The sequence below is a fragment of the Strix uralensis genome, chromosome 1 (genome assembly GCF_047716275.1).
Source record: "Strix uralensis isolate ZFMK-TIS-50842 chromosome 1, bStrUra1, whole genome shotgun sequence".
Taxonomy (NCBI): Eukaryota; Metazoa; Chordata; class Aves; order Strigiformes; family Strigidae; genus Strix; species Strix uralensis.
This window is the reverse complement of record NC_133972.1, coordinates 66,199,104-66,216,369: the sequence shown is the minus strand read 5'-3', so window position 1 is coordinate 66,216,369 and position 17,266 is coordinate 66,199,104. Positions and strand designations below refer to the sequence as shown.

At 47.0% G+C, this 17,266-nt stretch overlaps 1 protein-coding gene across 4 annotated transcripts in view; it reads right to left on the bottom strand.

The window, feature by feature from the left end:
* LOC141943814 (mitogen-activated protein kinase kinase kinase 3-like) overlaps nt 1-17,266 on the bottom strand; it is an 84,425-nt gene that overhangs the window by 3,340 nt on the left and 63,819 nt on the right. For all 4 annotated transcript variants that reach the window (XM_074869475.1, XM_074869468.1, XM_074869480.1 and 1 more), the window contains 9 exons: nt 14,513-14,646; nt 11,660-11,733; nt 9,503-9,570; nt 7,475-7,567; nt 6,266-6,460; nt 4,692-4,840; nt 3,953-4,084; nt 1,218-1,347; nt 435-612 (listed from right to left, as the gene is read on the bottom strand). In XM_074869475.1, the coding sequence (XP_074725576.1) occupies nt 435-612; nt 1,218-1,347; nt 3,953-4,084; nt 4,692-4,840; nt 6,266-6,460; nt 7,475-7,567; nt 9,503-9,570; nt 11,660-11,733; nt 14,513-14,646 (1,153 nt within the window). The remainder of the gene's footprint in view (nt 1-434; nt 613-1,217; nt 1,348-3,952; nt 4,085-4,691; nt 4,841-6,265; nt 6,461-7,474; nt 7,568-9,502; nt 9,571-11,659; nt 11,734-14,512; nt 14,647-17,266) is intronic.

Sequence of the window (17,266 nt, the reverse complement as noted above, 5' to 3'; positions counted from 1 at the left end):
GCTGCTCCTAACGAATTGAACCACACTTCCCTCCCATCAGCCAGAGCAGGGTTCTGTTGGAGGAACTAGTTTTTGTTGACCCTACTTGCTTGGGCACCCAACAGAAAGCACACTACGAAGACAGGGTTTTCTCCTCATTTATTGCTTTCCAGAATTAAAGAGAAGCTACGGGGTGGAGCTGCACATAACCCTCACACATAATAAGAGCTTCCAAAAGCAACCTGTGATTCTGAGTGCTCCTGTTTTGGGACCTTCAGCTACAACGTGCTCCCTCTAGGTATCTGCATAATTGATCTTAACATTCAGCTCCTATTTCCATCCTTGGAACTGCTTTGTCTTCCATCTACTAGCTATACCTGTTGTTCCCATTACAACTTCCTAAGGGGATTGTTTGATTTAAGCAGCAGTGGTGGGGTTTCTACTGTATTCCTTACCACACATCAGCTTTCCTTCCGTAGCCCTCTCCACTGATAACCTCTGGGCTCATCCAGTATGGTGTTCCCGTGACAGATTTAATCCCCGTTCCAGACATGCAGATAGTCTGGATGCGTTTGCTGGCCCCAAAATCTCCAAGTTTCACATTTCCAGCAGAATCTCTCAAAATATTGGCACCTGGGGTGAAAAGCAAAACCAAAAACCCCAAGAGATGAAGCAGCAACTTGAAGTGGCTACAGTGAGGACAGCAGGAAGGACACAGGCAAGGAGACAGACATGAGAGAGCCCAAAGGGCCTTGGTGGGGCTGGACTTGGCATTATGTAAAATCCTTCTCTCCTAAGGCAGCTGCTCTCTGAGAGGGTTGACTCCCACCGGCATCTCCTCACTCAGCAGGTTTCCCAAGAGTGAGCAATGAACGGGAGACAACAGATCATCCTCCCCACCCACAGAGAGCAGAACAGAGCCTCAGATCTCTGAATGCCAGGTCCTCTCAATTCTTGGGTGTGTTACACCAGGTTTTTAGATGTGTAAGGGCAGTTAACAATAATCCCTCTCAAGAGTACTTAATCTGGGCTTCCCAAGCACAAAGATAGCACAAGATTTTGGTTTCAGCTGCTTCTTCAAGATTCTCATAGTTCAAGTTGGTGAAGGCCAGGGGTAAAAATACTTTAAATACCAGATCCCAGCACCGTGTTTTGCACAGTGATTTATAGTGGGGCAGGGGGAGGTTGGGTTGAACAAATCCGAGCAAGCAAGAAGCCCCTCTGTATTATCTACTCACCTTTAATGTCTCTGTGGACAATCATATTGCTGTGTAAGTAGAAGACTCCCTGCAGGATCTGCCTGGTGTACTTCCGTGTGACGTTCTCAGTCAGAGCACCATAAGCTTTTAACTGATCCTTTATTGAGCCCTGTTGCAAAGAAGCAACACACATCAACTACAAGGACCAGCAGAACCATCATGTCACAGTGGCTTTTTAAACTTTCCTGACCACTCTATCTTCCAGCTCAAAAACCCCCCACTCTTCTGTAGAAACAGCAAGATAAAAATCCACTAAGTGCTTAATGGAGCAAAGGCGTCCCAAATCCCAGTGGAGAAAAAGGTACCACCAGAGCTACCTTCTGCCAACACGACAGATCTTTTTCCCCCTCTAGTGGCTGGACGTCACCAATAGCTCATGGAGAAGGACCAAACTGATCAGCAGTTACAACTCAAGTGAGAGGATCAACTCGACTCGTTCTTCAAGCTGATAAATCAGTCTTCTATGAAGCCTGCCCCCACAACTTCTCACAGCAAGGAGTACACACTGCCATGAGGCAGACAGAGTCATGAGGGGCATGATCAGCCCCACATGGGACTGATTCAGTAAGACCACCCAGGGTAGACAATTTGCAAGTACTTGAATTTCTGACCCAGGCATGCAGGCTCTGACTGGTTTGATTTTATTGATCAAAGAGGAAAGGAAGCAGGGGTGCAGACATCTATCATCTGCAAGAGGTTAACCCCCCTTGGTTTTAGCTATATTTTCTGTCCAATTGGAATGAACCAGAGGTAGACTTTGGGTTCAGTCAGAGAGGACACACCCAGCTCTACCTCCAGAATTCAAGTTATCTGGAAAGCAGGAGGGGAAACTCATCCAGTTTCTGCCTGTCCTGCAGCTCTGGGGTTGATCCAAGATTGCCATAGTCCTTCGATTCTGGAAACAGTGGGCTGCTCTGCTCCAAGTCAGTCAGTCAAACTTTATCAGCTTTTCCACATCCACCCACCTCTGCTGTTGCTCTGCCCAGCTACTGTTTTGGCCTTCTTTTGAGGCTGGTGGTGATCCTGTAGATGGGCCTCTCCCTTCCCTTTCACACTGCTGCTGAAGTAACCCAAGATGCTCTGAAATTACCCCCTCGTACAACTTGTAGGCAGGGTATGTTCCCTCACCCACAACTAAACAAGCTTTCTTATCCTGGTCTCCCTCATGCTGCTGGGGGGACATCAAACAAGAAGGGGAAATGGGGTTTTTAAGGCCTGTGGTCAAATAGACCATTCTGTTTTCCAAGCATAAATTCAAAAAACTTGTTTATGGGCAGGGCAGGACAGAAAATACAGAGTCAGCTATTTAATGGGGGCAATCATAGGAATGCCAGGTGTCAGTGCACCCAAGCTTGGCCCCATGAAGCTTTTGCCAAGCTGGCTGTGATAAATCAGAAGCTTGACCAGATCCAGCACTGCAGAGCTGTTGTCCTGCAAGGTCTGGGAACTCATTCACTTCCACTGGCCTTGGAAACCAAAGCCCTGAGCTGCTTTTGTGAAATGAGCCGTTGTTGCAGCACAAAAGTCAATCTGTATTTGGTCAGAGCTCTGGTTTATCACTAAAAAAAACAAACACTCAACTTCCAGCCCTTCTGGACACTGCCCCAGCATCAAATGTTGGTTTCCTGGCTGCTAACAAACATCAGCACACTGCAGAATAAGCAGCAGAGGGACTGCTGAAACTCCCGGGTCCATGCCTCGTGGTAAGGCCTGAAAGTGAGATGCTTGCCCACAGGGAGACAGGGAGGACAGGGCATGGAAGAGACTCAAACGTGTGGAAGTCCACCTGATTACTCACGTGCAAGATGCATTAGGGGAGTTTCTAGCACGTTTACTAATGACCAAAATTATTTGTGACGAGATGACTTAATAGTCCCTTCTGACCTTACAAATCTCTGTATAAACAAGGGTTTATTCTCCCACACTCTGGGGAATTAATCCAGCTGGACAGGCGGCACTTAGGAGAACAGATCCTCCAGCAATGTAAATAGTGTTATGCTGGTTTATACCAACCAATGACTTTGTCTAAATGGCTGATGTCATTCACATGCTCGCAAACAGAGAAAAAAATGTTCAACTAATCTGCACATACTCCAACCCCTGCTTAGACTCCCTCTAAGATTTCTGATCTTCTTTTTCCCTAGGGCTATTTCATCCTATATCAGCAAAGTCACAAACTGAAGCCACTCCTGCATGAGAGGATAATGCTACCAACAAAAATTTCTGTCCTGAACAGGAGACTTACAAGTGAGTAACACTGTTTTTAATACACACGTGCTGAAAGCCATAAATAATTGGTGACAGCTGTGGGTGGACAGTTGTACTATTAGCTTTTCCTGCAGGGATTTGCAATAAATACTTAAGGATAGGCTCAAGCCACAGTGTTTGGAGCCAGATCTGGATCATGTCCTACATTCACCAAGTTCAGATTCCAGACTGGGAACACACCCTGCTCCAGGACTCAAACCTAAAACCTGCCTTCAAGGCTTTTGATTCCACCCAGCGTCATGTTGTGGGGCTTCACCATGACATCTGACTCACAACCTAAGCTTTCCCCAGCCTTAGGAATGCATCCACTGTTTTGGTTTGGCTCATTAGATACAGAGCAGCTCAGCTGAACAGCTTAACTCCAGATCCAAATTTCACCAAACTCCAGGGCAGTCTAAATCTGTTCTCTGTCGCTCAGGATAATCTTTAGCAGGAACTGCACTTACCCCTGGCATGTATTCAACAAAGATAGACAGTTTCTTCTCCTCAGGATCGCGCAAGCACCCATAGTACTGCACTATCCTGTCATGGCGGAGAGTCTTCAACAGTTGAATCTCACATTCTAAGGCGTTCACCTCCTGCAACAAAACAGACATAATGTGTGATGAAAGGGAATGGTTACTCTGAGAATATTATCCAAATATTAGTCCATGGTGAGCATTCTTTTCATAGCACCTGTGAAACTGCCCATGAGGACATCAGCAACATAAGGCTCAGAAATGAGGAGCATGGCCCTAAGAAAAAGGTAAGGAGAAAGACGGATGGGATACACAAGGGCTTGTCTTTGAGACAGGTTTACTTATTATTATTGCTTGTGTTCAAGGAGTTTTTCTGGAAAGGTGTGAATGAAGACACCAGCAAAGCTAATGCAGCACCCAGAGTAGGAAGAAGGTGAAGGGAGCAAGAAGGCTGAAACTAAGGAAGAGCAAGACAGACCTGCAAGAGACGATATCTGAGACACAGCAGACCAACATGACCAAAGAACTAGGAGGCAGAGAAGTCACCAGAGCATGCTGACTAGTGCCACAAGCCATCTGGGATCGCTCTGAAGAGAGCAAACAACACATATTGTCTCCACACACTGCCTTCCATCACAGACACAGACCCCTCTGCTACCTCTACCTGCAGCCTCTAGCCCAGGATTCCCCAACGTGCTGCAGGACAACGTCCTGCCCTCGTACTCACTTTACTTGTCTCTTGACTGTCAGGGTCGAAAGGCACCTGCTTCACTGACAGTTCCCGGCCAGTGTCAGCATCGTAGCAGAGATAAACTTCCCCAAAAGCTCCTCTTCCAAGCAGCTTCCCCAGCCTCCAGTTCACAGGTGCCTGCAGAGCTATATGAGAGAGGAGAGGGTTGAGAGAAGAGCACAGCAAGAAGATTTCAGAATCAGGGTCCATCTGCCCTTACAAAGTGCAAATCAGGCTTGCAATAATGCTACTGGTAGGGGAGGATGTCTCCCAGTCTGCATGAGTATAAAGCAGAAACAAGTCCCAGAATCATAGAATCATAGACTGGTTTGGGTTGGAAGGAACCTTAAAGATCAGCCAGTTCCAAACCCCCTGCCATGGGCAGGGACACCTTCCACTAGACCAGGTTGCTCAAAGCCCCGTCCAACCTGGCCTTGAACACTGCCAGGGAGGGGGCAGCCACAACCTCTCTGGGCAACCTGTGCCAGTGTCTCACCACCCTCACAGTAAAGAATTTCTTCCTTATATCTAATCTAAATCTACCCTCTTTCAGTTTAAAACCGTTACCTCTCATCCTATCACCACACTCCCTGATAAAGAGTCCCTCCACATCTTTAAGTACTGGAAGGCCACTATAAGGTCTCCCCGCAGCCTTCTCTTCTCCAGGCTGAACAACCCCAATTCTCTCAGCCTCTTCTCATAAGGGAGGTGCTCCAGCCCCCTGATCAGCTTTGTGGCTCCTCTGGACCCACTCAAGCAGGTCCATGTCCTTCTTATGTTGGGGGCCCCAGAGCTGGACACAGCACTCCAGGTGGGGTCTCATGAGAGCAGAGTAGAGGGGGAGAATCACCTCCCTCGACCTGCTGACCACACTTCTCTTGAGGCAGCCCAGGATATGGTTGGCTTTCTGGGCTGCAAGCACCAGAGTCACATTTCTTTAAGAGTCCTTCCTCCAAAAACTGCTTTCTTAGCCAATGTTGGACTTTTTGTCCTCTGCTATAGGACTAGTTAGCAGGGTACAGCATGGCTGAACGACAACCCAGGCAGGAACCAGTAAAGAGTTTTATCTCACTGGTCATTTCGAGGTTATTATCCATCACTAAACAGGCCCAGAATGCACCAATTTCTATAACATGGCCAGTCTTGCAATACCAGAGCAGCCTGCAATACCATCTTTGGGTTCTGGGGTGATAGCAATGTAAGCCAAGGAATGGAGACTCTGGACACATTTTCTCCCACATCCCAAGTCTCCTGGAAGCTTCTGCTGCGTGAGCAAACTGACAGTCCAACACAGACGCAATTTTCTGCAACTCAGCAAGTGATGAACACCAGCTGACCCCACACACGCTCTCAGCTCCAGGCCAAGGTAAGATACAGTGTGTTGTATTAAATCTTCCTCACTGAGACATAAGCTAGCACAGTGTGCCTCATGTTGGGGGTGGAATCAAAGTGCATTCACACATGGTTAGCTTAGTTAATGCCCAGTAACTCAGCAGGTCACGGCAACTTAATTTTGTGTCGAGACCTGGATGTACTGAGACCTCAGACACCGGTGGCTTTGATTCACTTACAGTTCCTAGCTTTTGTGGGGGAGGTGCTGAAGACCTGTAGACCTTTTTCACAATTGTTCCACCATTTGGGCCTGTACTCATCGTACTGCAAGGTGCTGAGCTTGCTGTCCCCATTAAAGCTCTTGGTTCGGCTAGAAGGGACAAGCTGAAACAGGTTCTCCTGTGGGAAGTAACTCCTGGGGAAAGTTCTCCGGCCTGTAGGAGAAAAGGGGAAGAGTTACGGCAAGAACGCACACACCAGCTTGGATCTACCTATCATCACCTCCTCACGTTGCTGCCCAAATCCAGTGATGCACCTCTTCAAATTAAACAAAACAAGTTTAATGAAACTGAAGCAAAGCCCTGTGAACATTTTTAATTCAATTGAAGAGCTGTTAACAGCAAGCATTATATCTAATGCAGATGTTTCCAGAGGGTTATGCAACAGTTTAACTACATTAGGACTTTTGTTGGTGGTTACTCACAGTTAAACTCTGAACAGGCAGGGATTTACACTGCAAATTATCCCTGCCATCCCCTAAATCCACAATATAAATGATCATGCAAACAATGCCAGATCTCATAATTGCTTTCACAAGGGTGGTGTCAGTGAAAGGTGAAGTTCATTCTGGAAGGTTCAATATGCTGTCTGCATGTCCTCAGTATTTTTTTTCCAAGGGAATTTGATTCTTATTCAGTTTTGCCTCCCACCACCTGCAGTCTTATACAGTGAAAGAAGAGGCAGTAAGAAGGTCATGAAGTGGTCCCCAAAGCTCAGAGCTCACCAGCTTAACACAGAGATGTGAACAGATACTGGTACCCTGAAATTGCTAGGGGATTTCCTACAGCTCTGTGAGAAACCTGCTGTAAAGGTCACAAACCAGCATCCTCAAAAGAAAGCAATTTAGGGGAACAGAAAGGCTAATATTGCCAGGGATGAGAAATGCCAATCATCCATGTGGTTAAGTTAAAACAACCAGTGTAAGCAGAGGAGGAGCTGAGCAATGACTTTCATACACGCTGTAGATGCCCAGCACTTTCCAAGAGCAGATCTGCAAGGTCTCACAGAGGATGCTCTTCAGAATACACAAGTGAATCCCAAATTAGTTGGTGGTTCTCCCTTTATTAGAAACCTCTCCTTCTCACGTCTCTCCAGTCCTAAGAATTGTCATAAGCCATGGAGATCCTGAACTGAGCACCTCCCACCCCGATCCTCCATTGTTTTCTTACCATCACTGTAGTCCTTGCGACTTTGGGAGAGGTGGTACTGCCTCGGGAAGGTCCCACCTTTCCCAAACCTCTCACAGAACGGGATGTCAAAATCTGACAGGAGGGAAGAAGACACAGTATAAATGCCCAGACTGCTTCTTATGGGAAAGAGTTCTGGTCTTCACACTGAATTACAGGCAAGAATGAGGTGACAAGCTGTTCGTGAACACAATCATACATTCCCCAAGGCTCACTCTGAAATCTATCTAGTCACGCACTCTTTAGTCAAAAATAAGGGTTAGACACACTGGTCTTGGTACCCTAAAAGCAAAGAGGCTTAACTGCTGACTTTATGGATCCTGGCCCACACTGTTCAAATACAAGGCAGGGGATTAACATAGACCATGCCTGGTTTCCACGGCAGAGCACTAAACATGTTATTTGCATATGGAAAATGCTAAAATTAGTGTGGAAACAGAACTACCAGCCAGGGTCAGGCCCAGATCCATCTACTGCAAAACCTCTGCTCTGGTATCAGCTATTTCTAGGGAAATGTAAAAAAACAGCACTTGGCTAACACTGGGTGATCTCTCCCCTTTTTCTTCTCAGATACAATTCCTGACCTCTGAAAGCCAGAGACCAATTTATACCTCCAGAGCTCCAAACTTTTATATTTATTTTGATTAAATGCTAGAAAGATAGACTTAGAATATACAGAAGGGATTAAAGACTATCAGAGTTTAGATTAGAGTGAGATTATGAAAGAGATGGATGGACATGTGAGATAAGGACATATTTTTTTAATAAAAAACACAGCACAGGAAGCCATTGCTGGTAGCACTGAATAATTTGAGATTAAAATATCTGTCATTTCCCCCCTCCCCCCCATCTTTCACCTCCTGTTTTTCCTCCATCCAACTCTAATGACACAGTCCGTTCTGATTGTTTGTTTGTCTTAGCCTGGGGCCAGCAGCCGCTCCTTGGAGACCGCTCCTGGCCTCTGCTGCACTTCAGCATGATTTCCCCATTACAGCAGCGCGCAAGAGGAGCACATAATGGCTGAAATATGGTCAGCAAGAAAAGCAACAAGGACAGGTCAGGAGGTTCTCAGTGAGCCACGTGTGAGCAACGATGCTGAGTGGTGTCTCAAACCAAAATGCCTCCCCTACCACTAGGGATGTATTAAAACCTTCAGCAACGTGGACTGACCGCAGCTTCATCTCTACAGTTCAATCTAGAAATCCTGCCTCAGGCCAGAAATGAGTTATCATGCCACAGGCTGACTGCCATTTGCTCATTTTTAATAGTGAAAGTCATTACAATATTACAGAGTTTCCATGATTTAACCAGCTGGATGTTTATAAGTGATTAAGCAGTAACCGATGATCCTTGCAAGTTACCAGTACACTTTCTTTAACAGCATTTGCAGTATTACAGATTATTATTAATGCAAGTGGAAGAGGTATAACTCCCTAGAGAGTCTGGGACTTGGGTTTTGCTATGTAGGAAGTTGGGATCCTGAAAGTGCAACGCACGGTACTAACAGAGACGAAATATGATCCCACAAGGTTGTTTCCAGCTTGTCAGTACCTCACAGTTGTCTCCAAATACAACAGCAAGGTCCCCTCAGCAACTTCTATCAACACAGAAGTCATCTCTGATCTTTCAACAGCTTTACTTGCTCGCATCCATTTATTTCAGGGCCCTTGCTACCCAGTTTGGACTGTTGTTGCTGTAAATTGATTTCCAAACCAGGCCCAAAGGTTCTTCAGTATTACTGCCACTGTTGCTGCAGAGCCAAGAAGGTTTAATGACGACAAGAGCAGCCCTGCCTGTGTTTGATGCTCTGGACCTTTTGATTTTAGAGAACATTCATGTTTGATCATTGCAGGGTCATTTCTGAAGTGTAACCTGAGCGATGGAGTGGGTTTACTTGATTGTTTGTAATTGCTTTTCGTGCAGTGTCATCTCTCTAATAGCCTTTATCCAGTCTCTTTACTACATGCTTTTTATACTTTTAAGTGAATGCAAACTTCCAAGAGTGCTTACCCATGCAGTCAAGACTGTCTTTGGGATGGGTCTTCCTTCCAGGAACAGGGGTTTGGGTAAAGGGAGGGCTGCAAAGGGATGAAACAAAAAAAAAGGATAGACTTTATTATATCAGAAAGGCTATGGAATGAATTAGGAAGTGATTACATACAGAAATGACAGGCTATACCACAAGATGCACTGATCAGACCAGTCTACCCAAATGAGCTCCCATCCTCAAGCTGCACAGGAATGAAGACTGTTTTTTTGCTGGATTGCAGCTTGTTCCTGTGGCAAACAAAAGGGATTCTGCAAAAAACAGAGTCACCAGGCTGAAACGAAGCAGCCAAAGACCGTAACACCTATGCACAAGACAGCACAGGAGGAGGGCTACAGATTTCCCTCAACATCAAGTGTTCAGCTGTGCAACTCTGCTTTCACAGAATCGCAGAATCATCTAGGTTGGAAAAGACCTTGAAGATCATCTAGTCCAGCCATTAACCTAACAATGAACATTGCTTAGTTGCTGCAGATGTACACACTGGAGTCCTTCAGTCACGCTCGATTCATGTAGGTCTCCCCTTCTCTGCAAAATCATTCCCCACCTTCCTCATGCAAGAGGGGCTGTACCATCACTGGGCACACACACCCTCCCAGAAGACCAGAAGGGAGAGTGTGGGATTGGTGCTTCAAGGCTCAAGGTCTTTAAACTACATTGAGAGGATGATAAAGCACTGCAAGGGGATCTCAGCAATCCTAACTTCACCCCAGCCTCTCTAGGGGCCAACAGGGTGATCTGGACTGGTTGTTTTTCCTCTTTCCCTTTTAATAAAATGGGCATAGTAGTAGAAATCTGTTTTGCAAAGTGCTCTAAAATCTACTCATGTCAAAGCTGATCACAGCAGGTTTGCTACAGCGAAGCAGAATTTGTTGTGTTATTTCTTAGCATCAGACTGGTCACCATGCCTGGTGACTAGCTCTGCCCTCTTGAGGCTAATGCCATCTCAAGCAATTGGCTGCAAGGGCTCAGCTACATCTTTGCAGGAATAGCTGTACTTACTCCTCTTTCTGCCTTTGAAGAATATAGCCTTCCTCATGCTTTTTCAAGCTCCCAGACCCCATGACTGAACACAGCTGCCTGCTTCTTTATATGTGAAATCAAGCCGTAGTACCCTCTCACAAACATGCCTAACACTCTTCTCTCAGTTCACAACAAAGTATTACAACCAGGCCGTGTTCCTTCTGTTGTTCTTCCTAGCAAAGTCTGCAAAAGCAAAGCTGGGGCATAGAGGCTGGGACCACAAGGAATCCAGTTTCGATACAGCGGTAACAATGAGCAAATACATCACAGGAAATTATTAAAAGCCACAGAAAGGAAACGGACCTCGATGCTGAGACAAATCCAAAGCGCACAGAGCTGCAAACCTGAAGCACACTACACAATCAAATCAACACAACGCAGACTTGCTGGAACACAGCCTTGGTGCTGTACGGCAAAAGCAACAGGGGAAAAAAAAGAAAATCTTTTATGCAGAGGGAAAAAAAAATATATATATTGCTTCCCAAAAGGACACTGTGTCTTATACACAGCCTACCATGCACAGCAGTAAACATACGGTTGCTGTGCACGTGTGAGCTTGGACCAACCAGCCGCACCAACTATTGAACTGCAGCCTGTGTTAGTACAACGTGTCCTAGTTGCTTCCTGCTGAGAAGCTAAACTTAGTTGTTGCTCATCTGGTGTCCTCAGCACCTTGACTGACACGTCTGTGGCTGCTGGCAGTGCACAGGGGCTGCCAAATTTACAAGTGGTCAGTGGAGAGCAGATAGCGTGCCCAGGGAGGAGGAGGCCTGGAAAGGCTAATGGAGTATTGACTGCAGAAAGCCAGAGGGGTAGGAGAGGGATCTGACCAAAGCAGAAAATCTGGGTACAGAAAGCCAGGCTGTCTGCAGATGCCCAGTTACTCTGTCCAGCTCAGATTACTGAAATCCAAATCATACCATCACACAGATGTCTGTGCTGGGATATGGCTTTTAGCACTCAGGATAAATTTGGTTTTCTCAGGTACATCCTCATCCCAACAGGAACCTCAGGGGATGCCACTGACCCTGCTCCTCTCCTGCTGTGAAGCAGAGGCTGCATTTCAGCTTGTGAACATGGTGACATGCACAACTCACCTGTCCACAGATCTGTCCAGTGACTGGCAGCTCCCAGACAGTGACTCATCAGGGCTGATGAAAGCTTCAAGCATCTGACAGTGAAAGAAAAGGGAAAAAACATAAAACTATGCACTGTAGCTCTTCAAGCTCCGATACTAGCAGACCTCCGCAGGGTCACCAAAGCTCCACTGAAGCCGGCTGATTTACACCAGCTGATGCCAGCACCAGTACAGATGAGATCCAATCTAACAGAAGTTTTCTTCCCAGTGGAAATCCATTTACGGTGCCCCTCTGGATTATAGTTCTTTCCAACTACTATTTGCTAGTAGGGAAATGGAGGCAAAGATAATTAGCACCCTGACGTTCAAAGCATGCCGAGAAGTCAATGAGATTCAAAGTACTCAAAGTATTTGTGAAAAAACAATAATAATAATAAAAACATAAATATCAGGACACAAATGATGTGCCCAAGGCCAAATGGATATTGTGGGCCACAGCCAGGATTGCAGCCCTGGACTCCTGACATCCTGAGCTGCCCTGGCACACAAGACCAGCCTTCCTCTCCAGTGATAAGCAAAGCATCATCAGGGCTTTTTGTTGGAGGAACTGGCTTGGCTCTCACTAGCTCAGTGAGTCAAAAGCTGCATTTGTGTTGCTTCCTGGATGAGACATTGTACGGGAGGGGGTTATTTATAGCTGGTTAGTAACAATAGAGGTTTTGTATCGAGTGGCAAACCTAGGGGCTATGTGCACTTCTACGTGGAACAGAACTTGCTCAGGGCCATGCTATGCTATGTTTGGTACAATGCTTCCTCCTGGCTGCAGACCCACTCTGGACACTCACTAACCTCTACTCCGCAGCCAGCCCCAAGACCAGCTCATTCCTGGGAAAGCTGAACAATGAGGGTTAAACACCACGTGGAGTCACACTTCACTGGCTCCTGGACCCACATCGCTCCTCCTTCCCTCTGTACAGCAACAGCCTCCCCTTCCATGCGCTGCTCCTGCGTTAGACCTCCTCGACCAGTTGTCATAACAGCTTGCATTGTTTTGGCAGAACAGTTCCAACTGGAAAGTGCAATTTTTCTTTGCTTCCCAGTTTTTACCCCAAAGCCTCATCCTTCAAAAAACACTAGCCAAAGAGGAGCAAGAGCTCTGCTAGACCCCACTCCCCACCTCTGCCAGCCACACCAGGTCTCTCCCAGCAGTTAAAACAATGCTGAAACAGATACATTTCTCAAAAGCATAAAATTGGGAATCCAAGCAGGCTCCATACTCAACTTCTGTTCATCTGCCAAGCTGATCTCAAGGCAAAGACCACAGTTACATCACAGGCTTGCACAGGGGCATCCCCCAACAGGCAGCAAGCACCAGCTTGTAAGTGGTTTTCTATGAGGCACATATGGAAGCTGCAGCACAAGGACATTCTGAGGGCAAAGCCCATATGGGGAAAAGCATGGCTGCTCAAGGAGGAGAGAAAAAAAAACAACCCATATCCCCAAATTCCCTTTCTCCTACATTTAATTTGCCAGAGAAGGGCAGCAGGCCACCCACAGCGTGATCCTGGGGAAAAGCGAGGAGAGCATCTGGGAACCTTCATCAGGAGCAGGCTCAGAGCTCAGCTAGCGCTAACGGAGCTCCAGTAACAGCCAGTGGAGCTGCGCTGATTTACACCCAAGGGGGAGTTCATGGGGACCCTCCCCCTGCACACACACACACTTTGTCTTAATCCTACTAAATGTGTTTGGAAGGCATGTGAAAACAATAGAAAGCCAACTTTTGGCTGCAAGGAGCACAAGATACATCTGCGCTCTGACGCTGCCAAGACTCACCCGGAGTGACTTCTTATTTTATTAATGGCTATATAATAAACCGCTGAAAACACAACTTTGCCATGGAAACACTGGCACAGCCTGAACACAAAAGCAGAGCTAGTGGGTGCTATTTGAGTGTAGAAAATGCATGTCTCCTCAGGCAAGATCCTTGGGGGCCGTCACAGCAGCCTGTGGAGTGAGCTTAGTGCCTTCCAGATGTCCCTCCATGTCCCTCCTGCACAGCCAGCCCTCCTGCAAACTGTGGATCCCGGTCCTGCCCTTCCAAGAGCTTTGAAAGAATGAATTGTGTGCCCAGACAGCCCCGGTGACTTCACAGGACCTATATTAAGCTCTTCAGAGCTATAGTTTGAGCAGAGATGCAAATGGAGAGGGAGGCGTAAGCTGCTTCTGCTCTGGTCCCTCGACACTGCAGAGCTTCCCCCATCGTGGGTACCAAATTGACTGGAGGAAGAGGTATTGCTCACCACTGCTGAAGAACTAGCTGCTTTTTTATTGCTGAGGAATTAGAATATACAAACTACTTATTAAGACAGGAAAAAAAAAATATGGGGGAGGGACAGAGAGACAAAACCATAGAGAGAAGCTGTGGGCAGAGCCAAGAACTGTAACTGGAGCTCAGGCAGAAACAGCACACGGGAAGCAGTGAGAGCTGCTGACATCCCCAGGCTGTTGCAACCGCAGGCAATCAGTTGTTTGGCACACTCCCTTGTGGTCCCTGGTATCTGGGAAGGCTGCGGCCACGAGGGCCCGGCAGCTGGCATGCACGTGTGTCCCAGATCTATGCTCCTCCAGAGCTACCTGATGTTCCCGAGCATGCTGCCATCACCACTGTAGCTGGCTCTTAGGGTTCCTGGAAATCGGACCTGCTGTTTCTTGAGCATTGCAAGCCCAGGGGCACCCATTCCTGGAAAAAGCTGGCCTGAGGCCCATGCACAGGGCCCGCTGGGGATTTAATGGTGGGAATGGCACTCAGGGCACAGCCTCCCCTATGCCTAATGCTGCTCTAGTTTAACTGACATGCCCTGGCCCCACTTACGTTCTGATCCATGGTCTCAGGGATGAACTCGCCCTCACTGTTGATGCTGGTATAGGATCCTTGGCGAGCAATCTGCTGTTGCTCTTCAGGAACGCTGCCCGGGGGTGGAGAGCTCCGGCCAGTGTGCAGAGAGCCTAGGACACAGGAAAGGCATGGGTCAAAGAGAGGACTTGCCACATCCAAATCCTTCCAGAGACGCTGTTCCAGTGATCACGGACCTCCTGGACATGCTGCTGGGTTTGAACTTATGTGGAAGGGAACAGAGAAGCTAGAGATGTGATACTGTTTATGGATGTCCTACAAAGCTTTTGCAACAGGGACAGTTTGTTACTGTGGGGCCACACAACATTTAGCAAACTTTGGCCTTCAACCTACCCTGAATCCTAAAAGCTGTGCAATGTATCTAGGTGCTGTTGATGACAGCAAAAAAAGGACTTTAGGGTTTTCTTGTGATACAGTCAATCTCAAAGCAAAACACAAACTCCAAACCCACCTTCCCTCTTTGACCTCCAGGCATCTCCTCCCTGGATCACATCACTGCCTTGTTCAGCAATCTGGGAAACAGCCCGAGTGAACTCAGTGCAACATCACTTAAACGCTTCTTATACAGAAAACAATTTGCACTCAAATACCCATCTTCTTTCCCCCTTCCCTATATGAAAGTAAAGAGGATGGAAAACCAGCCCTCAAATCCATGAACCACCCAGAAGGGAACGACCTGTGGGATCAGCTTGTCACATCTCCTGCCAAGGGAGGGTTTTCTCCCCTGTCTGTAGCCCCAGAGGCTCCACGCCTGCAGCTGGCAGAGCCTCCACACCAGGCAGAGCCACCTGGAAACCCCCAGGGCTTTGCAGTGCATGGTGTGCACCTCCGCACAGATAGCAAGGCTTCTGCAGGCTCCCCCACAGGGCTTGTTTAGCAGAAGAGGGTTTCTATTTTGCACCTGGGAGAGAACTCCACAGCTTCCTTACATAGATGTCCCATTCCTCCCCTTATTCCCCCAAATCAACGCTAACTGATTCCTTGTGCCTTTTCAGGCTTTAGGGAGCATTGCCCTCACTTGGCCCAGATGCACAGGCTTGGCTCTGCTTGTCTTTCTGCAGTCCCTCCCCTCCATCCCTGGGCTGTCATCACTTCATGGTGAGGAATTGTTGACGTAGATCCGTGCTGCTCCATGCTGAAGCTTTAACTGGTCAGCGTTGTGCAATGTGAGCCTTCACACAACACAACAACTTGTTTTTAAGCAGACTTCTAAAAAGTAGACATCCTTGAAGAGTTAGAAAGCACATGGAGATGTGTTTCCTTACACTTTGTATCCCTTTTTGCAGCACTCTTGCCAAATCTTTGGTTCATTGCTACCATTTGGTAACAACATGCCCAGGCTAGGCACAATATTGCAAGAAAAAGGTACTGGGAAGGGGCCTATCCCATCGGGAAAAGTCAACACTGATCAATCAACACAACACTTCTGCCTCTTCTGCATCACAGTTACTGTGTCAGATTGATCTCTGGCATAAATCCATCAGCATGATCAACACTACAAATCCAAGTCCCCACCTTTCACTTAAGCCGATACGCATCAGGAGCTTCTAACGTTAACAGTGTCACACCAGCGTTAAATATCACTGAATCAGGCTTGCTGGATTTATACCAAATACATAGATATCTCTATCCCATGGTATGTCTTCCTCCAGACTCCTTGCTCGGATTGCAAAAATAAAAGTCATATGGCTTTGGGTTACTTTTTTTCATCTTCCTATTTTCTCCTTCACAGATTTCCTGCAGGATAAGAACACAGCGGAAAAAAGTCCAACTGAAGTAACGCCAAGATCAAGGGGAGAGAATCTCTCAAGTGCTGTCGCGCTCATAATGAACTGGCTTTCCACCAGCCCTAAAAACAAAACCAGTTGGGAAGTACAGCATCCTCTCTTTGAAGATAAATAAACAAACGTTTAACCATTTAACAGTTCAGGCACCCTGAATAAATCACTGCATTATCATCCCCTTGTTTGCTTAGCAGATGTCAATCCAGAATGCATCATAAGGACATTTGGGTGGCTCTTGCTCCAAAAAGCTGCTGGAGGATTTGGCGTTGTGTAACCGCTGTATCTTAGCTCTGTTGAGAGTTTCTGTTACTGCTACAATGAGGTGTGGGCCTGCTCGTGCAGTGCTGGGATCTCTCGCTGCAACAACCCATTCATTGCCCAGAAAGTCTTTGACTCGGATTTTACAAAGAGCTGTACATGCCCTGTTTGATTTTGAACCCAGGGAGTTAAATGAGATTTATCATAAGCGTAAAGACTTTGCGTGATCTCACATTAAGCCTTTGCCTGTAACAACTACTCCCAGTCATCAGGTCAGTTGTGTTTGACCTTCCAGAGTCACATTTCCTGCCAAAAACTGTAAAAGGGGATAAGACACTAGCCATTTCCCAGCAGGCAAGGAACTTAAACAACATGCTTAGGCTTTTGCACGCCTGGAAACTGCTGGATTGAACCAGATCAGTTTCAGCCAGGCTGTTTGGGTAGAAGAGCTGCTTAAAGTAATTAATGCAGCTTCACACCTCCAAGAGCACTGGTTGCTGCTGCTTCACATCCATGTGTGCCCATCCACCTGGGAGGAAGACAGGGAGGGAAGACAGTAGAGCCCCGGCACCCAAGATTGATTCCCCTCTCCAGTCCTATCCTGCCCCATTAACAAAACCTCAGGCAATCTCAGTGCTGCTGGTGTGGGGGGAATGGAAAACAGGGGTCA